Source organism: Heptranchias perlo, chromosome 13 (genome assembly GCF_035084215.1).
Source record: "Heptranchias perlo isolate sHepPer1 chromosome 13, sHepPer1.hap1, whole genome shotgun sequence".
NCBI classification, from domain to species: Eukaryota; Metazoa; Chordata; class Chondrichthyes; order Hexanchiformes; family Hexanchidae; genus Heptranchias; species Heptranchias perlo.
The window spans coordinates 4,218,208-4,244,682 of NC_090337.1; the positions used below are offsets into that span (position 1 = coordinate 4,218,208).

General features: G+C 43.5%; 1 protein-coding gene and 1 long non-coding RNA gene across 2 annotated transcripts; both read left to right on the forward strand.

Moving 5' to 3' along the window:
- Positions 1–268: 268 nt before the first annotated feature.
- LOC137331728 (deleted in malignant brain tumors 1 protein-like) lies at positions 269–11,599 on the forward strand. Its single transcript, XM_067995715.1, has 6 exons — positions 269–491; positions 6,183–6,494; positions 7,904–8,218; positions 10,203–10,517; positions 10,591–10,665; positions 11,277–11,599. The coding sequence occupies exons 1-6, from the start codon at positions 269–271 to the stop codon at positions 11,597–11,599; spliced, it is 1,563 nt and encodes a 520-aa protein (XP_067851816.1).
- Positions 11,600–13,706: 2,107 nt separating this feature from the next.
- LOC137330964 (uncharacterized) lies at positions 13,707–14,908 on the forward strand. The gene is made up of 3 exons (XR_010965342.1): positions 13,707–13,827; positions 14,647–14,733; positions 14,823–14,908. It is a non-coding gene; the product is annotated as an uncharacterized lncRNA (long non-coding RNA).
- Positions 14,909–26,475: the final 11,567 nt, after the last annotated feature.

Below are 26,475 nucleotides of genomic sequence, written 5' to 3' on the forward strand. Positions count from 1 at the left end.
TTTATTTGTAGATTTAACTGCTTGAGCAGTATATGTGATAGTTTTTACATTTAGTGCAATTTGCCATGAGATCTGTTGTGCAGATCACTTTCAACTCGAGGTGTCTCCTGTTGAAATCTTGTAATATATTTAAGGTGAATGATCTAAAACTGCATTTTCTTTCACAGCAGTTGAACAAACGGTGATGCTGGTAGGTGGAGGTAGTCCTTGTGCTGGGAGAGTTGTGGTCGGTCACTTCCTTCGGGCTAATCGCATTATTTGTGGTCGAATGTGGGATATGAACGACGCTCGCGTTTTCTGTAAATATCTGGGCTGTGGCGACGCTGTGTCTGCATCAGGGGATTCTCGGTTTGGAGTTGGAGACTTGCCTGTCGTGCAGGTTGAAGTTCGTTGCAAAGGCACCGAGGACGACCCCTGGAAGTGTGACCTCAGACCGCTGGCTCACAACAACTGTTCTCACGAAGAGGAAGCAGCTGGTGTCGTTTGTTCAGGTAATTTCCGTGTCTGTAATATTTTAGAAAATGGCTGAACGTAACCGCACTTCACCCGACAGCACAAAACCACAGAAGTTGGCAAGAACGTACCGTTTAAAATATTGAAAGTTATGGAACTCAATTTGAAGGCTGACAGCTTCAGAAACAGAATGCAAGAACTGGTAATATTTTATAGATTTATAAATTAAGCATTTCTTTATTCGTGTAACCAAAATAAGTAGTTCCTTCTACAACATGCTGTTGTTTGATCAGGAATATAAACAATAGGGGCAGACTTTCTGTATTTGGAATAAAGCCGGAATGAATATTGACACTGCCGTGTCAGCCAATGCGTTGGAGGCAGGACGGGACTTGTAGTTTTAATTTACCCATAAACTACAGCAAGCAGAGTCTCCCGAGTACAGCAGGATTATGTCTCCAACAAATTGCAGTGAGTGGAGGATAGTTACATTATACAAATTATGTGCATAAAGTCAATCCCAGTCACTTGCAGCAGTGCGATTCCCAGGCGTGATTGGCAGGGGAATTACCCAATCATCTCCATTCTGGCCGGGCATAACAGTGTCACTGTACGCTGTCAAATACAAAGCAGAAAATGCATATTTAATAACAACTTTTAAGAAATATGCCTAAATTTAGCTGAACACGCAATTTTTCTAACAGCCGATTGTGAGAAATTGGATTTTATTTGTGTGATTCCAATCAGGGCACTGCTGCAACTATACATCTTTTTCGCTCTGAAGCACAAGCTTGACTGTAGACACTTTGAAAAGGCCTAGGGTCCAGCACGAGGTTGGTTGTAAAGAGGATCTAAAAGCGAGATGTAGCCCTTTACAGAGAGCTGATTATGGAGGTTCTGTGTCGCAATATTATTGAGAAGAGACGGCACACGTTTTGTTGGCTGGGAGAGGTCAGCCCAATGTTGCCATTAAGGATGGAGTCTAATGGTTCTAGACACAAAATAATCATGGTCATAGTAACAATTTAGTTGAGTGGTTTTATAAACAGCACTGCCAAGATACAGATAGTGTGTAGGTACTGAATACAGAGAACAGATAATACACAATGCATTTGCTTCAAGGTACGTCGGTTCTAACAGACAAGAGCTGTGTTACCTGTATCTCTACCAACTTATTTACTACGAGTTGACGTCCTTATCTTATTTTTAACCTCGTGTTTCTTTCGCTGATTATTTTTCAGCAGTTCATTATTTTATAGAATTATTCACACACTTTATGGTCTATGCGTTAGTTTAGATTATAACATTTCATTGTAATAGATTGCATTAACTGAGTAGGGATTAAAATAATTATATTGTAAGAGATTACAGTAACACTTTAATGATTACAACCATTTTATATAGTTTTAAGCTTCAAATGGTGACAATGTCATTTTGTTGCTGTAATCTCCGGTGTGAGATGATGTATCACGGTGATATCGGATCTACTCCATTTATTCTATTCTTATCACTGAGATTTCCGAAATAATCTGAAATAACGGAGGGAGGGGTCAAATGATATCGCTGCTCTCGGATTACAGGAAGTAAATATCTTCAACTAAACCCTGCGGTTTATGTAAAATTGCATAACAAAAACTGTAAATTATTTATAAGAATTATGTAAGAGATAATAAAATGTGCATTATGTTCATCCGTGAACTGCGGTTTTAAACAAAAGGCAGATTCTTCCAGTTAAACAACATTTTTTCCTCTTGTTTTAAGCTGTTTAACGAAGCAAATTCTCTTGAACATTTTTTTACCATCTGTTCAAAAACAAATAGGACATCGGCAGCCGAGATTGATTGGCGGAGCTGACGGATGCTCTGGAAGATTGGAGATACAGTATGGAGAGACCTGGGGTACTGTGTGTGATTCGTACTGGGACTCCCAGGACGCCCGTGTGGTCTGCGCAGCACTGAAATGTGGGGACGTGATATCAGTACCGGGAGGGGCTCAGTTTGGAGAGGGAAGAGGTCCTCTATGGCAGGACAGCTATGAATGTCGGGGTAACGAGACCATTCTCTGGGACTGCCCCACTACACCAAGAAATCAGCACAACTGCACGCACAGAAATGATGTCAGTGTAATTTGTTCTGGTGAGTCTTAACATTAACTGTGTGCGTGCACATGTGTATATCCGCACATGTATCTGCCTGTATCTGAATGTGTAATTATGAGTGCATATATCTGCGCAACATTCATATGCCTGATTTCAGATAGAGATGGAGACAGACTAACGGATAGGTTAAAGTCTCCAATAGACTCGATAGTTTTTTTTTAAATTATCTAATCCTCCATCATTTATAGGATAAATACCGTTGAACCTCAGTATGAGGCACAAACCGCAGCTGCCATTTTAACATCGGAGGCTGGAAATGACGCTGTGATATCACAAAACCTGTTCGGAGCAAATGCCTTAGTTTGCCGCTTTAACGGAGACATTTGCTGCTGTAATAAACAGAGGAATGTGACCCCAATGTACCGAGTGTCAATATATTAATATCATAAGGTGTACTAAGGCTCACATTCCAGCAAAATCTGGTGCCTGACAAAGTGTACATTAAAAACTCCCGGCTGCTGATCGATTTGTTCTTATCCACCAAAAACTGGATCAGAAAAATAAATGTCCGACAGCCGCCGCACCCCATCCCCTCCCCCATTCACAGTGCGTACAGCTTCCTTCCCTGCCGCCACTTCTGCTCCGCGTTTCAAGTATGGACTCGTCACACCTTTTCACACTTTACGTCAGTCTTTTCCAGAACTTTAAACCGATCGAGTTCCTCCTATCCCAATTCTACCCTTTTGTTCTGCAGTATTCAGGCTAATAAAAGCCCCAAGCTTCGCATAAGCTGATCATTTCATTCCAGTTTACTTCTGGCTTTGTTCAGAATCTTTGGTTTCATCCTCCCACTGTGGGACCTCATCCTTCACCTTGCTTCTCAACAAGAGTCTTAGAAGCTGCATTACCCAGACTGTCCTTCCCTTTTAGTGTGACACTGCAGTGCAGCATTAACTGTTATAGTGATGTCCCAGATCCCTTGAGAATATGTTTGTGTGGTTACAGTGACTGTCACCCATTGCAAGGTTTATCAGTCAATCCTAGCCCAACTTTAGAACTTTGAACTCTTCTATGTATGTACGTTTGTTAGGTTAAATGAGCCAAGGACTTTCCGATGGAATAAAATCAGCTCAATTATGTTTATTTTTGATACACAAAGGACAAAAAGGGCCTCGGTTAGTTGGTGGTGAGGACACCTGTTCAGGGAGATTGGAGATACTACTGGGTGACACCTGGGGCACGGTCTGTGACGCACACTGGGATATACAGGATGCTTCTGTGGTTTGCAATCAGCTCGGTTGTGGGGCTGCGATATTAACGCCAGGAGGAGCGTTCTTTGGAGAGGGAAAGGGTCCGATTTGGAAGGATATCAACGAATGTAACGGCAATGAAATGCGTTTGAGGGACTGCCCCGTTGCATCATGGGGGCATCATCAGTGCACACACAAAAATGATGTTGGCGTCATCTGTTCCGGTAGGTGCTTCATTTATTGCCAAACATCAATTATTCTCATAATTATTATTATTTATTTGTAAGTATTAATTCTGGACGACGTGCGATGTCAAGTCCGGTTTACAGTGGGGTAAGTAGGGAGACACGCAGCTGTGTGGGAGGCGTTCTGGGGTCCAGTGACCAGGATGCCAGGGTGATTTACTCCTCTTCAATTTGTCCTCATTGCGCAGCAGGAAATTAGAGTGAATCTAATTTAATACTTTCTTTGAGGAGCCTACCTCCAAATGTGCACTGTTCCTGCAGGTGCGCCAGATACAGCTTTGAATCAAAGTTCAAATCTCGATCTGCTGTTTTGTACCTCAGTCCCAAGTGGATGGGTGTTCCTCAGTCACAAGTGGGGGAGAGTACTTCAGTGCCAAGCGGGTGGGTGTACCTCAGTCCTCAACCGCTGTGTGTACGTGTCCATTATTTCCTGATTAAATGTATTTCTGTTGATTTATTGAGATCCCGCAACTTTTAAATTCTGCAATACAGACCTGCAATTACCAGACCGGACACAAAATTTGCCTGGATTAGAAAATCCTCATAAGAAAATTCGTATTTTCTCTGCTTTCTCCTATTATCTTTTGATATTTTGACCCGTGTTGACCAAATATCGGTCGTGGAAGGTTCCGGTATTGGGGAGTTGATGACAGAACGCTGCAGAGAGTTGTAATTGGCTCCCGTTGGTAAATAAATATATGTTTCGGCAACCAGTGCTCTTGTCGGATTCACGAGCTTTGGGAATTGGGAATGACCTTATTCCGAATCAAGGTTAAAAGTTGGAAGATCGTACAGACTAAAATATACTATCGTAGGAAATAAATGGAGATATAAATCAAACAACCAATTCAACCATTTTCAAAAAATTCTTCCCAATATTGTAATCAGAAATTATTAGAGATTTTCATTAAATGTTAAAAAAAATCTCCTTCAGATCTCAGTATTGAATTGAATTAACGTGGAGCCCGAATAAGCATTGTGCAATTTATTCTTCTGCACCGTTTAGACTTTATATTCAGTATTCAAATACCAGAGCTAAGGTTGTGACAATACTTTCATTAACAACAATAATCGATCACTAATACTGAACAGGAATCAATAAGAGTGTGCATGGTATTTTATACCAAGCACCGATTATTGATAAGTATTGATTATTGATAAGGACCGATCATTAATAATAAACATAAATAATTAGTGATGAACACGAATAATTCATAAGATTTACCAATAATTTTAAGCACCAATTATTGATAAGAAGAATGGATAATTGAAAAAAAGCAGCAATCTTTATTAATACATACCAACCATTAACAACAAACATTAACAAGAATGATTAATAATCAGCCTTGATCGTTAATTATACGCAAAAATCATTAATAAGTGCCAATAATTAATAAGGGCTGACCAAGAATTAAAAGCATTTCAGACCAGGAATACAATATAATTGTAAAGAGGCGCCTCTTATAATCATAATATTCCCAGTTTCTACCGATCTACCTGTATGAATTCTCTGCTGTTTCCCGCCTCTTAGTGAATTGCAAGTTTTCTACTATACACAATGGATGTCCAGTCATTCTCCAACCCTCTGCTTTTTCATTGAGCAACAATCCATTTATTATTTTTCATAATTTGTTGTCGGGGTGGGCGATACTCGCAAGGCCGCAATTTACTGCCTCGCCCTAGATGCCCTGAGAAGGTGAATGTGGCCCTACTCCTTGAACCGCTGCAGTCCAAGATATTGAGCCAAATATCAGCTTATTTGCGTCCAGTTTAATCCCCATTTACAGGTAATTAAGCACATTCGGTGTCTATTTGAGTAGGTTATTAACACATTTGTGAAGGTCGTTACATTAACTATACCCTTGACCTTCACCCGATGGTATCCCTCCCTTCTTTCTTCTGGCCAGTCTGTAAAGGACTTGTCTGACCGAAGCTTCCCTTGAAACATTGACCTGTCACTTTCTCTCTTGTAGATACTGACGACATTGTTGTGTATTTGCAACATTTTATTTTTTTATTAAATTTAGCCAAAGTGAAACCACACAACAATATAAACGTGTATATTGCATGTTGACAGTATGATCTTGTGAACACTTATTTCAAACGAACATTGACGTCTGAATTGTAATCTTACAGCTGAACATTGGCAGCTGAGACTGGCCAATGGAGAGAGCGGCTGTGACGGCCGAGTGGAGGTTTATTATGGCGGTGTTTGGGGGAGAGTGATTGACAGTCTGTGGAGTTTCAATGATGCAGATGTAGTGTGCAGACAGCTGAACTGTGGCTCTACTGTAAGTGTTTACAACCAATGGAAATTTGGACCAGGCACCGGGCCGGTGTGGATGATCAATGTCAGATGCAATGGAAGTGAACCCAATCTGTGGAACTGTAGTTTTACACAAGCGAACCCGTTTTCTACCGCTGATGACGTGGGTGTGGTTTGCTCTGGTAAGAACGTATTTCCATATCTAAAAATGTACATCCAGAATATCGTGTTGTAATGTGAATAATCCTGAATTTCCCGTGGCTTTGCTCACGGCAAGTGGGGCGAGTGTGATGGGGAAAGTATGGAGGGAAAGCGTTAAGAGGAAGTTAAGCATGACACTTACAGGAAACGCAAACTGTACACAAGGCTTTTGACACAGTACTAGTCGATGTCCCCTGAAGGTTCACACGGGGTCTGTAGCTCATGTTCAGTTTTTACGTGACGCAGGGTTACATGTTGAGTACAGATGAATCCGGGAAACCGGCGTCATTCGGTCCCATTTTAAAGTAGTACATTCTGTTCTTATTATTTTAAGAATACTTTGAATATATATTTTTATTTACAGTTAAATAGGAAATCTGAGTGCAATTTGGGAAGCAAAGAATGAGAGTTGATTGGACCAGAGGAGTTTCTCCGCAATATAGATTGAGCAATGGGAAAAATACAACTGAGGAGATACAGCGTCACCACTGGTGGGAGGATCTAATTATAGTTTGACAAGTTTATATAAGTGCCCAGCGCAAATAGGAATTTATTCAGTTAATGCGCAGAATATGGGCAGAATATTAATAAAATACTAGTTGATCTCTGTGGCATTGCACACTCTTCATGGGTACAGTTTTAATGTTATTGGACTAGTGATCGAGAAGCCTGGGCTCAAAATCCAGACAATGTGAGTTCAATTCTTACCATGGCTTCCTGAGAATTTGAAATCAGTTCAAAATAAAAATCGGGAAACTAAAGGCTGGTATCAGTAAAAGTGACCGTGAAGCTGTCGGATTGTCATAACCGAACTGGTTCATTAATGTCCTTTAGGGAAGAGAACCTGCTGTCATTACCCGGTCTGGTCTATATGTGACTCGAGTCCTGCACAAACATGGTTGACTCTTAACTGCTCTGTGAAGTAACATAGCAAGCCCCTAACTTGTATCACCTCCTGCTCAAGGGCAACTCGGGATAGGCAATAAATTCCAGTCTTGCCAGTGACGACAAAAAAAAATGTGTTTAATTCAGGTGAAGCATCTTCAGAAGGAATTCAGATCCAATTTTAAAATCATAGATTCGGACCTTATTTTTCTGTTCTTATTTTATTCCCTCCCTTCACTGGTAGCACTGCAGCACCTACATTGGGGGAGGCAGCAATTAACAAGTTTGCGTAGATAGTTTCCATTATAAATGTGGGCATAGGAATTTATAATGGCAAACATTTGGCAGAAAATTTTGATAGAAACGTGACAACAGACTAATCGTTGTTACAAAAGTAATTAGAAACAGTATAACAATGCATCAGTTTGCAATGGATCGACTGGGAGCCGTGCAGAAACTGTTTCCTGTTCCGGATATAGTTCAATATAATTTTCGTGTGTTGTAGATCATATTCCGATAAGGTTGGTGGATGGTGAAAGTCGCTGTGCTGGAAGGGTAGAGGTTTACTACAACGGAACCTGGGGAACTGTGTGTGATGATTCCTGGGATTTAACAGGCGCCCAAGTTGCCTGTAAACAGCTGAAGTGTGGACAGGCTGTAAATGCAACAGTTTCCGGTTGGTTTGGCCCAGGATCGGGGACTATCTGGTTGGACAATTTGAACTGTTCAGCGAATGATTCGGTTCTGTGGGAATGTCGGAGGGGGCCGTGGGGCGACAGCGACTGCATTCATAAAGAAGATGCTGGAGTGATCTGCTCGGGTAAGATGTATTTTAAAATATGCACAACTTTGCAATCCTTAGTCCCATTCGTTAACAAATATGACCTGAGGACAACTGATTTGTAACCATAGTAATCAGGGAATTTGAAGCTTTAAGGCCTCGTGATTTACATAACCAATAGGAATGCTCGCTATTCTGCTGAAACCAATTCACAAATGCAGAATGTGTCTGCAAGAGACAGTCCAATATGTTCCAAAATACCTCCGCTGAAATTATAGAATCATAGAATGATACAGCACAGAAGGAGCCCGTTCGGCCCATCGTATCTCTGCCGGTTCTTTGAAAGAGCTATCCAATTAGTCGCACATCTCTGCTGTTTTCCACATAGCCCTGCAAATTTATCCCCATTCGTGTATTTATCTGTTAAATAATTGTCATTTTGCCACTTCTGAGATAAGCAATCTGTTAACAGTGACGGAGTTATTGCAGAGAAAGAGGCTGATCTCTTGTTTCTACATTTACTGAGGCGAGTTCATGGAATCATAGAAAGTTATGGCATAGAAGTGGCTATTCGGCCCATCGTGTCCGTGGCAGCTGAAAAAGAGTTATCCAGCTGAATCTCACATTCCAGCACTTGGTCCATAGCCCTGTAGGTTACGGCACTTCAAGTGCACATCCAGGTACTTTTTAAATGAGTTGAGGGTTTATGCCTCTAACACCCTTTCAGGCAGTGAATTCCTGACTCCCACCACCCTCTGGGTGAAAACATTTATCCTCAGTTCCCCCCTAATCGTTCTACCAATTACTTTGAATCTATGCCCCCTGGTCACTGACCCCTCTGCTAAGGGAAAGAGATCCTCCATATCCACTCTATCTCGTCTCGTCATAATTTTATGTACTGCAATTCAATCACCCATCAGCCTCCTTTTTTCGAAAGGAAACAAACCAGCCTATCCAATCTTTTCTCATAGCTAAAATTCTCGAGCACTGGCAACATCCTCGAAAATCTCTTCTGTACCCTCTCAAGTGCAATCAGATATTTCCTGTAATATGGTGACCAGAACTGTACACAATACTCAAGCTATGGCCTAACCAATGTTTTATACAGTTCTAGCATAACCTCCCTGCTCTTATATTCTGTGCCTAGGCTAATAAACGAAAGTATCCCGTATGCTTTTTTAACCACCTTATCTACCCGTCCTGCTACCTTCAGGGATGCGTGGACATGCACTCCAAGGTCTCTTTATTCCTCTACACCTCTCAGGATCCTCCCATTTATTGTATATTCCCTTGCCTTGTTTGCCCTCCCCAAATGCATTACCTCACACTTCTCTGGGATGAATTCCATTTGCCACTTTTCTGCCCACCTGACCCGTCCATTGATATCTTGCTGCAGTCTACAGCTTTCCTCCTCACTATCAACCACACGGCCAATTTTTGAATCATCTGCAAACCTATTGATCAAGGCCCCTACATTCAAGTCAAATTCATTAATATATACCACAAAAAGCAAGGGACCTTGTACTGAGCCTTGCGGGACCCCACTGGAAACAGCCTTCCAGTTGCAAAAACACCTGTCATCTTTGCTTCCTGCCACTGAACCAATTTTTGATCCAACTTGCCACTTTCCCATGGATCTCATGGGTTTTACTTTTTTGATCAGTCTGCCATGTGGGACCTTATCAAAAGCCTTGCTAAAATCCATGTACACTACATCAAACACGTTACCCTTATCGATGCTCCGAGTTATGTGCTCAAAAAATTCAAACAAGTTAGTCGGCACGACCTTCCCTTAACAAATCCATGCTGATGAATCGGCGAGTTAATCAGTCCTAGATTAACTCGATTAATCCGTGCCATTCCAAATGACGATTTATGCAGTCCCACAGAATTGATTCCAATAATTTGCCCACCACCACGGTGAGACTGACTGGCCCATAATGACTCTGTCCATCTCTTTCTCCCTTTTGAAACAAGGAGTTAGAGCGAAAGCGAAGACTAAACCTCGCTCTTTGTCCTGCAGGGCACATGGCGATAAGGCTGGAGAATGGACCGAGTCGCTGCCAGGGCAGAGTTGAAGTTTTCTATAATGGGACGTGGGGCAGTGTTTGTTCTGATTCTTTTGGCCTGGAGGAAGCAGAAGTGATTTGTAAGCAGCTCCGCTGCGGCTCCGCCCGATCTGTGCACCACGATGCCACATTTGGAAAGAGTTCTGGGCCGATCTGGCTCGATGACGTGAAATGCCGTTCTCACGATTCTCTCTTATGGCAATGCCCATCGTCACCGTGGGGTCAACATGACTGTAGCCACCTGGAAGATGTCGGGGTCATTTGTTCAGGTAACAAATTGCAAATGGAACCTGTTTCTTTTGGAATGTTTCACTAAAGTAATGGATGGGAATTGTTTTACAGAAATAAATCCGAAGACGAATGACGATGAGGCAGATACGAAGAAAGCGAAAAGGGGACCAGTTCCCGACGATGCCGGTAATTAGTGATATGGATATTAATAAGGATCGTGGGATATGTGACCTGGGATTTCTTTTCCTTCAGTATATTTTTAATGTGTGTGTGTCCATGCATTTTTGTTTATTTACAATCCCAGGTGGCTTCAGTCTGTCCATCACCTCATTGATTCTTGTAAAATAAGGGAAAGTAAAGGGACATTCTTTGAGTCAGACATGGTCAGTGGATGGGTCAGTTGTCACACAGGCGGCACCAGCTCTATATTCGACACTGTGGATTGTCCCATTGCCTCTTGGCGGGGAACATTCAACGTTTCTATTCTAAATTCTGGCATTGTGGGTTGTGCGTAACTCTCGCTCGCCGATCTAAGTCAGGATCTCAGTTAACCGTGGCCAGACTGGGTTTTAATAAAATTCGTTCCACTCACATTTCCTGAAGTCTCTCATTAAATATCAGCAATCCTGACTGTGAGCAGTTATTTTCCTTTGTACACGTTCGCCATCTAGTTAATCTGCGTCCCGCCAGACTGTGGCACAGTGGGTTGGGACTCGGACAGGACAAATAAAGGAAAGTGAATGTATCCAAGTGCAAGTTAAAGTTCTCAGGTACTTATCGTGTACCTTTTGGCGCAGAACTGCGGCTGGCTGCGGGATTCAACAATTGCTCCGGAAGAATTGAAATATCCTTCAGTGGTACATGGGGAACGGTGTGCGATGATTCGTGGGATCGACACGATGCAGCTGTTGTCTGTAGACAATTAAACTGCGGCGACCCAGTCTGGGCTCCTGAAGAGACGCTCTTCGGGCAAGGAAACGGCACCATTTGGATGGACGAGATTAAGTGTAAAGGAAGTGAACTATTCCTGTGGGACTGCCAATTTTCAGCAACCGGCCGCCATGACTGTGAGCATAAAGAAGACGTCGGTGTGATATGTTCCGGTGCGTGGTTTTTTTAAAGTCTCGATTTTAAAACACTCATCCTTCTTTTCAAATCCCTCCATGGCCTCGCCCCTCCCTGTCTCTGTAACCTCCTCCAGCCCTACAACCCTCCGAGATCTCTGGCCTCTTTCACATCCCCGATTTTCATCACTCCACCATTGGCGGCCGTGCCTTGGTCCTAAACTCTGGTATTCTCTCCGAGAGCCTCTCCACTTCTCTCTCTCCTCATTTAAGACGCTCCTGAAAACCTATTTCTTTGACCAAGATTTCAATCACCTATCCTCATATCTCTTTATGTGAATTGGTGTCTAATTCTGTCTCTCTTGTGAAGCGCCTTGGGATGTTTTATTGCGTATTAGGCGCTAAATGAATGAAATTCTCATTATTGTGATTGGACTCTGGAGGTAGACAACACTCTCCAGGGACAACAGTAGGATTCGTTTCAGTTGTATGCTGGAATAACTAAGCATCTCCCACTAGTTAAACTGAACAGCCACATATTTCCCATCCTCATCCAGATGTTCTATTAAATTATTTTTAGTTGCTTTGTAACGACGTCAATCTGCTACGAGTGTTTTTACTGAAAGGCGGATCATTCAGAAACGTCTATTCTTGCTCCAAATGTCACACAGCGAACAAAAGCCCGATGTTACTGCACAGGTACAAAGTGCACATTTGACACACAGTCCACTCTGAGAATCGTTCCACGTGTTAGGAACATGGGAACAGGAGTAGGCCATTCAGCCCCTTGGGACTGTTCTGCTATTCATTTTTTTTTCCACCTGTCCACTAGTTTTTGGTGATTTTTGTACTGGGACCGCAAAATCTCTCTGCTCCTCCATAGTGCCTAGCTTCTCACCAGTTAGAAAATATTGTGATCTTTCTTCCAAAGTGGACTGGATCGCACTTCCCCACGTTGAATTCCATTTTCCTCAGTTTTGCCCACTCAATTAATCATTCTTAAATGGCCGACCCCTTATCCTGAGACTATGCGCCCTCGTCCGAGACTTTCCAGCCAGCGGAAACAACCTCTCAGCACCTACCCTGTCAAGTCCCCTTAGTATCTTATATGCTTCAATTAGATCACCTCTCATTCTTCTAAACTCCAGAGCAGGCTCGAGGGGCCGATTGGCCTACTCCTGCTCCAATTTCTTATGTATAGGCCCATTCAACTCAATCTCAATGGGACAAACCTCTCATGCCAGGAATCAATCTAGTGAACCTTCGTTGCACCACCTCCAAGGCAAGTATATCCTATTCACTATTTACTATTTACTGTGCCACCTAACTTGGTGTCGTCAGCAAACTTGGATACACGGCATCTCAGGGTTAAATTATCGACCCGTTTGACCTGCGGCCCAATGTCTGTCTTGAACTGATCCTTTACTACACTGATAGCACCCGCAGCCCTGAGTCAGACAGTTGTGAGTTCAAGCCCCACTCCAGAGACTTGAGCACATAATCCAAGCTGACACTCCAGTGCAGTGCTGAGGGAGAGCTGCCTTTGGGATAAGAGGTTAAACCCCGTCTGGGCCCCGTGTGCCCTCTCAGGTGGATGTAAATGATCCCATGGCACTATTCAAAGAAGAGCAGAAGACTCCGGTGTCCTGGCCAATATTTATCCCTCAACAAACAACATTTAAAAAAATCTGGTCATTATCACCTTGTTGTTCGTGGGGCCTTGCTGTGCGCAATTTGGCTGCTGCACTTCCGACATTACAACAGTGACGATATTTCAAACGTACTTCATTAGTTATAAAGAATTTTTGGACGCCCGAAGGCGGTGAAAGGCGCTATATAACTGCAAATCTTTCTTTTCTTTCTTTCAAACGATGCAATTAAAGGTTAACGGCAGCTTCAGATCAAGAGCTGGGGACCAGGCAAAGGATGTAAGATTTAGATTGATACTGAGATTTCTTAACTGAGTTAGAATTAGTTTTTTGGAGCATAAAGGTAACCGTAAACGCGACAACAGAACTCCTGTCAGGTGATGGGACTCATCCCCAATACAACCCATAAATATTTCAGTGCGAACCGGTTTCCGTATCCCTGACTCACTGAAATGATTGGGACCGATTTGCCCTTTATTCATATTCAGTACTTTTTGTTACAGCCCATCAGCAGTATACAGAGCCGCTCAAACAGCAGAGACTCTCCATTTTCATCATCCCCGGCATTTTAGGAGCCCTTTTCGTTGCTGTTTCACTTGCTTTGGCCTCAGAACTGCAGAGAAGCTTCCAAAAAGGTTGGTGACTGAGTCGGGAAAACTCCTGGCAAATAAATGTCGCGTCCTCCTGCTGCTCATCTTTTCCAGCCATTGTTAAATGTTATTGGAATGGGCCGAGAATCAACAGAAAGACCAATAAATCTCGAAAATTATCTGAGGGTAATATGCTCAGCACTGATTCTCCTTGTGCGTAAATCAACCAAACGATTCAAACGTCCCCTTGGAAACTGAGTCATACGGGCAGCCTGAGCGAGAGCCGATTTCCTTCAACACGGAAGGGCTGGTTTCCCTCTTCGTTGCGCCTGAGGAAATGTTAAGTTCCCAGATGCTGTGAATGTAAAAGGGGCAAAGATGCGCTATGTTTCGGCCTCTCTCCCATGCCGTGGGAATTCCGGGGATTTTGTAAATGGGCGGGACCTGGATCTGCATCTGCAATGGGCGCGGGTCCATTTGTTCGGGTAAGGCCTTTCGGTCTCGATTTCCTCGAAATACGCCCATGGCGCTCCCGGACGTCGGCAAGCGCCAAGAAGTTGGCTGTGCTGGAAGTGCAAGGGACCTCCTCAGAGCTGGAGGTTCGAGGGGTGCCCGGGAGCGGGCCAATCGGAGCATCGCAGATGATAGGCCAATTTTTTTCATTCGCAAAATAGGACGCTGAGAGTTCTTGACGGGCGTAGCGCTCTTCAGGGACGGGAGGAAGGGGAATTTCGCCAATGCATCAGAATCAAAATAATCGATAATTGCCGGAAAGCAATAATGAGAAATGGAAAGAGGAAAATAGAGAGAGGAATAACTCTCGAATCTTGGTAACCCGATATTCTCCCGTTCTTGGAATTGCAGGCGGCAGAAACAAAAAACATTCTCCGACTGGATTTGCTGAGCCGGTTTATGAGGAGATAGAGATTCAGGAGCCTGGGGCAGGACTCGGTAATTATCTTTAAGATTTATGTATATATTTCGTTTCAAGTGAAATGATCATCTTTGTATTTTAAAATTACAATGTGTTTCATTAACAGGTTCACCCTCTCTCAGTTCAGTGGACAAGCTGGAATATTATATAGACAGTGATTTACATGAAAGTGACGGAGAAGATCCAAATGTGGAAGGTAGGACAATTGGAGAGTCTGTCCCACGGCGACCCCTCGACACAGAGCGACATAACTCAACCAGCCACTCACAGTCACTCTCAGACACTTGAGAAACATAGCCATCTAACGATAGACAATTTTAGTGCGGACTTATTTCATTAACACGGACTCTATTTAAAATGTGTATGTTAAACACTGCCCGTATCCACCACCTCAAACACACTGGATACATCAGCCGAAGGATGTTCCTCTCTTTAACTGTGGAGCGGAAGAAGTCATGAGCAGTATTTTACCCAGGTACCTGCATGCATTGGGATCGAAGGCCGATACGTTCACTGACAGATGCCTGATAATTGGTTATTCTTGGAATAAAGAGATGTTTCTGTGGAACTCGTGCAGCTAAAGGGATTTGGAAACATCGTGTAGACTTTTTGCGTAGTATGAAACCGAGAGATATAACACTCTGTCGGCATTAGTAATGAGACTCCAATCACTCTTGTGTTCCGCGGTTCGAAGGGACACGGGCCTCATAGTAACTGGGCCGGAAGAAACCCTGCATCTGCACACCCTTCACTTTAATGGTGTTAGTACTGCACCTTATAAAAAAGGCACAAAATCAGTGTCCAACAGAAGCTACCTGTGGAGTGGGTACAATCTGTTTTAACCTAAAATTTTCGTCCATTTATTTTCCAAGTTAAGGATTATTGCCAGGAGTTTGTCCCCAATCGCAGTTCCGGCCTAATGTCAGCCACGAATATAACATTTCTGTGCTGTTACTGATGCGAATTTGCAAACCTTACCCACGGCCTTGAGTGAGAATCACATTTCCTGAAAATAAATCCGTCTCCGTGGACATTTACGCTCAAATTTCTGTCTATTGTTGGCCGTTCCGTTAGATTTTTATGAACTTAAACATTCTGCGATAATTTCTAGTCACGCCACAGAGAAATTACAGGAACAATAACGACAGAATTAGATTATCGCAGTAATAAGCGGCCCGCTTCGGAAAGTTGTACCGCAGACCCTCCGGCCGTTGAATCCTCCACACACGCTGTCACACCGCTGTACCGGAACTGTCGCTGTTTCTCTCCTGGCCCATAAAATCAGAGACAATGAAAGCGGCCTCACCCGCCATCCACTGCGGTATAACTCAAGTCCTGTGGAAGGCCACTTGGTCCACCTGGGAACTTTGTAAGGGAATTCCTAACGTGTTGGCAGGGCGCATTCCTGGGCTTTCGGCTTCCATTTACATTCATGGCTTCAGCACTCAAATGTAAACAAAGCAATTCCGCATCGCCTAGCGACACAAAACATTATTAACCTCACACCTTGCCTTTGCTGTAAATATAACCCACTTTAGTTACAAAGCGACTTATTTCGTCAACCTTTAGTGGCGTTTTAGTGCGTCGACAGAAAATAAGAAGCAATTCTCTCAATTAAATTAATTTGAACCATTGTGTCGAGTGAGCGACAGCTAAATGGATATGGAGAGTGATGCGATGGACTGATAACAAACCAATTGGTAGTTGGATTGACTCACAAACAGATTATGTGATGGCTCCACCAATTATTTTGGTTACTACGTTCTCAATAATCAGCTCAATATGTATGTCTCTTTTTTAGGTTCCTTTACTCTCTTTGATACTGAATTCGGAGGAGAATATGATGATGTTCAATAATTTGAGATGGAGTTGTGAGGACCACCTTCGCTTGAGTTACTCACGCTGCAGTTTGGAGAATTACAGACACCCCTGCCATTTGTGAATTACGTTTTTAATTTGATTTGATTCAGATCCCGATATTGGAAATCGAAAATAGCAACCAGCAGATCCCCATCGCCACTTATGGGGAATTTCCAGTGGGAAGATGCCTGCAATAAAACAGGACAATCATTTGTTGTGCGCAGAATGGGAGTTTACAACTTTGTATAGACCCAATCCCCAGTTTGAAATCTAAAATGAGTTTAGTTTGGATTTGATTTGTTTTTAGTAATTACCTTGTACTTTACACTGTTCCTGTCCTGACCATTTGCTTCTGGAAGATGCATTCATAAATGGCTGGAAGTTTTCTTATTAGTTTTTACACCTGCGTGCTTTGAGGAACTACGCTTGGTCAGATATTGTTCCTCATCCTTAAGTTCTGGTTTTCATCAAAGTGATGATCCTGATGTTGTTTCATCGACAGAGGACGACCTGTCTGATAGGCAGGCAGTGACTTAATAAGTGCAGAAAGATTTGAAATATCTTGACCACTGAACCGATGAATCAGATGTGATGCTCAGTGCCGAGTAGGCCATGACTATCCCAGTTGTGCACTGTAGAGATCTCGACCTCTCTTTAGTTACAGACTTGTAAACATTTACATCGTTGGCTTGGTAATCAGATATGGAACATGAACTCTGACTATTAAAGGAAGGGTTCTTATTTGCAATTTACTCTTCAAATCACTGAGTTTCTAAACATTGAAAATGAGGAGTCACAAATGTGTACAGTACATGCAATAATACTCAAACATGCTCTTAAAGGGCAGTACTTACAACAAACCTGATGGTTGGTTTGGCGATTCAAATGTGTTACAATTCTGAGCTCTGTACCTTAGGCCTTTACGAGTCCAAATACTCATGACAATCCACACCATTCCGCATTCCATAATTATATAAAAGCTAAAATACAACTCCATATAACGAAAATTTAATTGTCTTATCCATTATCAATAACTTTAGTTTCCTTACGTAACAAGCTATTTTTGCCATATACCGGTACAAGCCCCTTACTTTGTTATCTTATCGATAGTTGCACGCATGTTCCATACAATTGCTATTCTACCAATTGAAACCTTTAATTTTAAGTCTGTATTTGTTTATGGATTCTTTGTATCAATTAAAAAGGATAATGGATGCTCAGATGTTTTCCTCTTTCTAACTAACTGTTTTTCCAACACTTATCAAATGATTGATTATGGAATGGCAAGTCTTTAATTTTGTCTCTTATTACGTCATTCTGAAACTGATCATTGCTACAGAGTCAGCCCTGGCCCAATAGCACAGGGATACTTTAAACTGACTTATACTTCCCTGCATAACAGTCAGAGTCTAAAGGTTAATATTACTAGTGTTCCGGATAGAGTTTTTAGTGGTTATTGTTCTTTGTAGTTCATGTTTTCAGTGCATGGTTAGTGTATTTTAGAGGTTAGTGTTTTAGTGTTAGATAAACAGCAAATTGCCTTAAAGCTAATCAAACAGTTTAAATAAATGTTAACTATCATCACAGGATAGCTGGGGCACGTCACATGCGCATCCTATGTCAAGTGGGAACAGCAGAACGCTTTTGTATCCTGGAAAACCACATGTGCAGGAAGTGCCGCCAACTGCTCGAGCTCAGAGTTTCTAAGCATGAGGGCGACTGGCGTCACTGCAGTGCATATGGGAAGCTGAGAGCATCGTGAAAAACGCCTTTCAGGAGGTGGTCACCCCGCAGCTACAGAGAGGTCAGTCGAAGAGGGAGTGGGTGACCACCAGATAGGCTAGGAGGAACAGGCAGGCAGTGCAGTAGTTCGTGGGAGTGTGGCACCTCACAAACCGGCATTCAGCGTTGAATACCGGTGGGGGTTTTAACACATCGGGGGAGTGCAGTCAGGAGAAAATCCACGGCACCGTCGGAGGCTCCACTGCACAGGGGGCAACAAGAAATGCAGTTATTATAGGTGATTGGATAGTCAGGGGGATCAACACGCATTTCTGTAACTGCCAACGTGAGTCCTGTGTGATGTGTTGCCTCCCTGGTAACAGTGTAAAGGAAACCACTGAGGGGGTGGAGAACATTTCGAGAGGGAAGGGGAACTACTAGAAATCATGGTCCATGTGGGCACCAATTCCATAGGAAAGAAAAGGGGTGACAACATACAGTGAGTGTTCCAGGAGCTAGAGAGGAAGGTAAAAAGCAGGATCTCCAGCCGTGTGAATTTCCGTTTCCGCCGGTCACCCATCAGCTGATTTCCAGATGTTTGGGGCGAACTGCTGACCAGTGGCATGTAGGTGAAACCTTGGACTTAACGTATCCAGAGTCTCAATCTTAGACCAGCGAGTGCGTTCCGCCCGCTGGAAAGCCGCTGGGGATTAAAATTAATCCTAAAAGGTCAGGACTGGTGTCGGGAGCGCGGGCCGTAACGGGAGTAAATAACCTGTGAATGCGGAATTGGCCGCTGCATGGAGCGGTTTCAACAGCGTACGGCTCATTGGGAGATGGAGCCGCCATCACGACGCACAGTCCTACCGAGAGAGTCTTGGAAAATGATTCTTTAAATTGAATTATCATTAATTCGGATTTAATTTAAATATCTCTGTTGATAAGTTGAATTATTATTTTCATCATTTTTCCCAATCGGATACCCGCCTGAGAGGAACTTGCTGTCATGCATCGCTTGTCTCTATTAACTGAACGTGCTGTCATGACTCCGCCCTCCTGACCTGATCGATGTGAGCAGTGGACCACACAACTGCCTATAATGGAGCCTCGAGGCCAAATGAAAAGTTTGAACCCCTGCCGATCTCAATCTGCAGATGGCAAATGGCAGAGAAATTAAACAAATACTTTGTGTCTGTCTTCATGGAAGAAGACACAACAAACCTCCCAGAAATACTAGAGAAGCAAGGGTTTGGCGAGAATGAGGAACTGAAATAAATTAGTATCAGTAAAAAAATAGTATTAGAGAAATAAATAGGACTAAAAATCGATAAATCCCATGGAGCTGATGAACTACATCCCTGGGGCTTGAAAGAGGTGGCTATAGAGATAGTGGATGCACTGGTTGTCATCTTCCAAAATTCTGTAGATTCTGGAATAGTTCCTGCAGATGGAGGGGAGCAAATGTAACCCCACTATTTAAGAAAGGAGGGAGAGAGAAAACAGTGAACTACAGACCTGTTAGCCTGACATCAGTAGTAGGGGAAATGCTAGAATCTATTATAAAGGATGTGATAACAGGATATTTAGAAAATAATAATTGGATTTAGCAGAGCCAACATGGATTTATGAAAGGAAAACATGTTTGACAAACATATTGAAGTTCTTTGAGGATGTAACTAGTAGAATAGATAAGGGCGAACCAGTGGATGTGGTGTATTTGGATTTTCAGCAGGCTTCGGATAAGGTCCCACACAGGAGGTTGGTGAACAAAGCTGGAGCTCATGGAATTGGGGGTAATATACTGGCATGGATTGAGAATTGTTTAACAGGCAGTAAACAGAGAGTAGGAATAAACGGGTCTTTTTCAGGTTGGCAGACTGTGACTAGCGGGGTACCGCAGGGATCGGTGCTTGGGCCTCAGCTATTGACAATATTTACCAATGATTTAGATGAGGGGACCAAATGTAATATTTCCAAGTTTGCTGATGACACAAAGTTGGAAAGGAATGTGAGTTGTGAGGAGGATGCAAAAAGACGTCAAGGGGATATAGACAGGCTAAGTTAGTGGGCAAGAACATGACGGATGGAAGAAAATGAGGAAAAATGTGAAGTTATCCACTTTGGTAGGAAAAACAGAAATGCAGAGTATTTTGTAAATGGTGAGAGATTGGGAAATGTTGGTGTTCAAAGGGACCTGGGTGTCCTTCTACATGAATCACTCAAACCTAACATGCAGGTGCAGTAAGCAATTAGAAAGGGAAATGGTATGTTGGACTTTTTTTACAAGAAGATTTGAGTACACGAATAAAGACGTCTTAATGAAATTATATAGGGCCTTGGTAAGACTGCACCTGGAGCATTGTGTACAATTTTGGTCCCCTTACCTAAGAAAGGATATACATGCCATAGAGGGAGTGCAACGAAACTTCACCAGACTGATTCCTGGGGTGGTGGGATTGTCGTATGAAGAGAGATTGAGTCGACTAGGCCTGTATTCTCTAGAATATTGAAGAATGAAAGGTGATCTCATTGAAACAAACAAAATTCTTAGAGGGCTCGACAGGGTAGATGCAGGGAGGATGTTTCCCCTGAGGCTAGAACCAGGGGTCACAGTCTCAGGATACGAGGTAGGCCATTTAGAACTGAGATGAGGAGAAATTTCTTCACTCAAAGGGTGGTGAATCTTTGGAATTATCTACCCCACAGGGCTGTGGAGGCTAAGTCATTGAGCACATTCAAAACAGAGATCGGTAGATTTCTAGATATTAAAGGCATCAAGGCACATGGGGATATTGCAGGAAAATGGCATTGAGGCAGAGATCAGCCATGATCTTGTTGAATGGCGGAGCATGCTCACGGGGCCGGATGGCCTACTCCTGCTCCTATTTCTTATGTTCTTATATTCTTATCTCAGGTTGCTGATATGGAAAAATCTTAGTTTTGTGATTTAGGATTTTTCCACCAATGAGACAAAGCATTAATCATAGAATCTTACAGCTCAGAAGGAGGCCATTTGGCCCATCATACCTGTGCCAGATCTCTGAAAGAGCTATGCAATTAATTCCACTCCCCAGCTCTTACCCTATAGCCCTGCAAAATTTTCCTTTACAAGTATTTATCCAGTTCCCTTTTGAAAGTTATTATTGAATCTGCTTCTGAGAATGTCTAAGTGACAAAGAATGAGAATGTCTAAGTGGCAAAGTAGAGAATGAGAATATCTAAGTGGCAAAGTAGAAAAGTAGTAATAGGACAAGCAAGGGTTAATTAGAAGCTGCCTAGGTTAGAACAATGGGCCCCTTCAAGGCTAATAGTGATATGAGTAACTCGTTAGATGTTGGGGTCTGCTTATGCTCATCATTGACATGTTGCCATTAGGGAGTAGGGAGTTTGGTGTAGGTGTCTCTGTACAGCTGGGTGATCAATAGAAAATAATGAGCTTAGTGAAGCCAGAGACATTCCAGGTTAGCTGATAAGGATGTGGGATGATTGGGGGAAAACATTCCAAGCTAGGAGATGAGGAGACATTCATCTATGTCTGTCACTGCAGCGTGATCAGCTAACTGTATTGTCCATGATTGGCCTGTAGTGAGGTAACCCCTCATGGCCAACCTATGCCTGGCTTATGATTGGTATTGACCCTCATGCTAACAATGTTCCAACCCCTATTGATGTGTATAAACGTGTGTGTTTTTCTGTATGTCTTTGTCTTGTTCTGCCAGCATAGGTGGGACTCTATCAGGAGTCCAGATCAATGCTGCAGACCAAGTTCTACTCTGATAAAGTTGTGTTGAACTGCAACGGTGTATTCGAATCAGATTTTGCTGAACCAGACTGAGGGGAAAGAATCGAGTTCATCATTTGGCGTAGTCGGCAGGATCTCAACGGTCGATCACCGAGAGTTCGCGGAGTAAGAGGCGGATTGTCTCGGACACGGACGAAGGATGAGGTGCCTCCGGGGTGAGTAAAGCTTTTTCACCACTTCGGCTTTCCTGAATCTGTTAAGTCTGACGACGAATCATCCACTCGCTAACACTCGTATGGCGTCCTTACGAGATTCAGGTCAGTCTGGCGAATACACCGAGATAGGTCAGTGATTGGACTCACTGAGGGTCAGCTTCGGCTGAGCGTCAGCTTCGGCTGAGGGTCAGCGTACGTCCTGAGGGAGTAATTACATCACTGAGGGTCAGCTTCGGCTGAGGGTCAGCGTACGTGCTGAGGGAGTAATTAAACTTAGGTCGGTGATCAAAATATCACTAGGTTCGAGTTCCTGGTAACTGGATATAAACCATAACTTGAATACGGTGCGTTAGTGATCAAAATATCACTAGGTTCGAGTTCCTGATAATTAGATATAAACAGGACCTTAGAACACGGTGGGTCAGTGATCAATATCACTAAGAGTTAGTGTTCGAGTCTCTGGTGATTGGGTATAAACCAGAACTTCGAATCCTTGGGGAGTGGGTATAACAGGAACTGATTGCTTGTGCTGATCGACTACAGAAGGAAGTGCCTGTGTCACACGCCCAGCCTTAGACCGGTTGTTAAGAGAGGAGATCCTCCACGCGAAGGTCAGGACCCTGAAGTGGGCCCAGACACCAAGGGCACTTAGGATTGTGATGCACAAGCGGTCAGGACCATAATTAAATCCAGTAAGCGACTGGGGGGGGGGGGTGATAATACGGTTGTGTTAACTCGTTGATTAAGCATTAGGGAAACGAGAGATAAAATGGGTAATTGTCTGGATGTCACTGCAGAACCCGGCAGTGCCTTACAGATTTTGTGTGAAAAATATCCAGACAAGGCAAAACTATTTAGACAATTGTCAGGCGGGTTGAATAAAAGACTGGGAAATGTTCAATGGCCATTGGGAGGAACTAAAGACCTAGATACTGCCATAAAAGCAGAGGAATTAATTTGGAAAAATAATGGAGCTAAACCAGCCAAAGGGTTAATTGCTTTATGGAGACAGTACTGTCAAGAATTGAAAGAAGCTTTGGTATTAGCAAGTTGGCAAGATAACGCGTTGAAGTTAGGAAAAACACTCACTGAGGGAGCTGTGGTTAAGTCTGTAGAGGTCCTAAAAGGAGAATGTAAAAATGAGAGACGCTCTAAACAGAAGTCTGAAAAAACTTCGGGTGAGCCCAAAGGGCTTGATAAAAGTGGATTACGTAATCCAATGATTGGCCTTGCCTTGGCTGAGGAAGACGAGGATGAATTGGATGAGTGGAATTGTAGGTCCCGTGTAGCTCCCCAGGGTCCCAGTGCCCCTCCTGTTAGGTCCCGTGTAGCTCCCCAGGGTCCTAGTGCCCCTCCTGTTAGGTCCCGTGTAGCTGCCCAGGGTCCTAGTGCTCCTCCTGAGTACTGTAATCTCTATCCTTCGGTGCCTACGGAACCGGCTGTTCAAACCCCTGCGATAATGCCTCAAATTGTCTCCCCGGTCTCCTCCCGTACCAGAAGTAAAACTACGGAATTATTGGCTCCAACATTTAAATTCTCAGCCAGCCCACTTAGTTTTAGAAAGCAGATAGATCAGAGACTGGACAGTCAGGAACTTAGGGACACAGACAGTGGAGCAGCAGGAGACGACTTGACATCGCTAGACTCAGAACCTCGTACTGAGACACTAGTTAAGTATGAATCGACCCCTCGTCAGTTACCAATGAAACAGGTGCCTAATCCCGCCTATGACCTGGCTAACGTCGGAGCACCCGGCAACCCCCAATTGATAAATGTGTACTGTCCCTGGAGACCCCACGAGATAATGGCCATTCTAGCCGGGATGCCGGATAGAAAGAAATCACCTACCCTGTTTGTAGACTTTCTTCGGACCACCATTTCCGTTTATAATGCAGAACCAAGAGACTTGTGGGCATTAGTGCAGCAAATTTTAACCCCTGCTGAACGCACTCGGTTTTTGGGTCACTTACAGTATGCAAATTATACTGAATTGGCAAACGCTCAGGCACAGAATGGTGATCGCGAACAGTCTATACTCAACGCCTTGACCACCACCCTACAAAAACCAATTGACCTAAATAAGATCTTAGACACCAGGCCTAAAAAGGGAGAGGGAGCAGACGAAAATTTGGAAAGATTCTCTGAAATATACCAGAATCAGTCAGGAGATGTAGCATACCGTGAGGGAAGAAACTCACCACTGTACTGTGCTATGCTACTGAACTGCCTGCTGACTCAGGTTGCTCAAGCAATTAAGACTAATAATATGAACTGGTCAGAGAATACTCCCAATCAGATGGATAGGGCAGTGAAATACTACTGGACGGATAGTAAGCACCAGGAAGGTCAAGCCCAGGTTAGAGTCAAGACTGAATATGTGGTAAAAAAGGAAGAGCCGAAACACACCCCAGACAGAACAGGATATCAGATGGAGCCTCAGTATTGTGTCCCAGGATGGGTTGACGGAGAAGGGAATGGGTATATTACACACCCTAACGGACCAACCGCTCCTAATTACGGCCCACCCTACGTTCCCCCGAGACGTGATTTTGAAGTGAGAGGAGGAGGGGGGAGAAAAACAGGGTCAGGTGCCTGTTTTAATTGTGGTCAGCAAGGCCACTGGAGCAAGGAATGTCACTCCCGTAGACAAGGAAAAGGGGGCCATTTTCAAGGGCAGTGAAGAGGAGGTTGGCAAGGGAATCGGCAAGGGAATCGAGGACGAGGAAGATATACGGACTTTTCCCAAAACAATCCGTTCCCCCAGTATTGACTAGCTAACCTTGTGGTAAACGGGATCCAGTCAGAGCAGGAGCCCGTTCTGTCACTGATGATTAAAGGAAACCCACATACATTCTTAGTAGACACCGGAGCAACCATGTCATCTGTCCGATCGGAACTCAATCTCCCTGAGTCCGGGAAAAAACAGAGTCTGTCTGGTTTTCAGGGACAAGTGAACCAATACCCAATATCTGAACCAGTGGAAGTACAATTTGGAAATGAGTCAGTAAAACACCAATTTGTAATTACAAGTGGACTAGACTGTAACCTCATGGCTAGAGACTTGCTATGTGCATTCCGCCTGAGCATTGAGTGCGGGGACGAAGGACTGACTGTGAAACCATGGGCCCCTAAAATGCAGTGTTATGTTTCCATCACCCCACAATGGTGGTCTCTAGACATCAAAGATGAGGGTTCCCTTCATGTAACCTTGGCTTACGATAGGAGTGGGAGAAATAAGGAATTGAAGGACTTTTACCGAAGCTATGCAGGAACGGAATGGGAAGTTATCCGTCGAGCTATGGTTACAGGACCAGAAGGGAGAGCAGATTATGTTGAGATCCCCTCAGAGTTGTGGAAAGAAGCATCTATTACAGGTTACATTACTCGGGGTGCTGCGAAGACAATGGGATGGGATCCAGGATACTTTGAAATAAAGGGAGCACCACATATCACCCGGGAAGTGAATTACCCGTATCATGCGAGAGATCTAGGACCCATGGTAAAACAAACAGTCGAACAAGCTGATCCAGATAACCGACAGAAACAGACCCTGTCAGACGGCCGGACTATTCTGTTTTATCAGACACCAAGGGTTAACAGGGCACAATTGCGCCAACATGTGGGCAATGAAAAACCAGAATACGTCAATCCACAAGTGTGGGCAGAGGATCCCACACAGGTCGGATGTGTTAAAATGACTCCTATTCATATCGCTCTGCAGGACAATGTTGTATTACCCTCTATTCGACAATACCCACTAAAGAAACAGGCAATACCAAGCATTGACAAACTGATCGCTGGATTATTAAAGCAAGGTATTTTGATTAAATGTCAGTCCCCGTGTAACACGCCCATCCTAGCAGTCCCGAAGCCAGGAAAGCCGAATCAGTACAGATTAGTACAGGATTTACGATCAATTAATGCGATTGTACAATCGCTATATGCGTTAGTGGCCAATCCAGCCCACATTCTGGCTCAAATTCCTGCAACAGCCAAAGTCTTTGCAGGAGTCGATCTCCAACATGCTTTTTTCGGCTTGCCGCTAGACCCATCTAGCCAGTATCTTTTTGCCTTCACATACAAGGGACAGCAATATACGTGGACCCGACTGCCACAAGGCTTCGTTAACTCCCCAACGTTATTTTCTAGATGCTTACAGGAGCAATTACAGACATTAACTTTAAAACAAGGGTCTGCGCTAGTCCAGTATGTGGACGATC

Excerpts from the sequence above, each read along its gene's own strand:
- LOC137331728 (XM_067995715.1), top strand. The coding sequence starts at position 269 with ATGTGGGATATGAACGACGCTCGCGTTTTCTGTAAATATCTGGGCTGT. Across the intron at positions 492-6,182 it reads AGCTGGTGTCGTTTGTTCAG|CTGAACATTGGCAGCTGAGA; the intron begins GTAATTTCCGTG and ends GTAATCTTACAG. Across the intron at positions 6,495-7,903 it reads CGTGGGTGTGGTTTGCTCTG|ATCATATTCCGATAAGGTTG; the intron begins GTAAGAACGTAT and ends CGTGTGTTGTAG.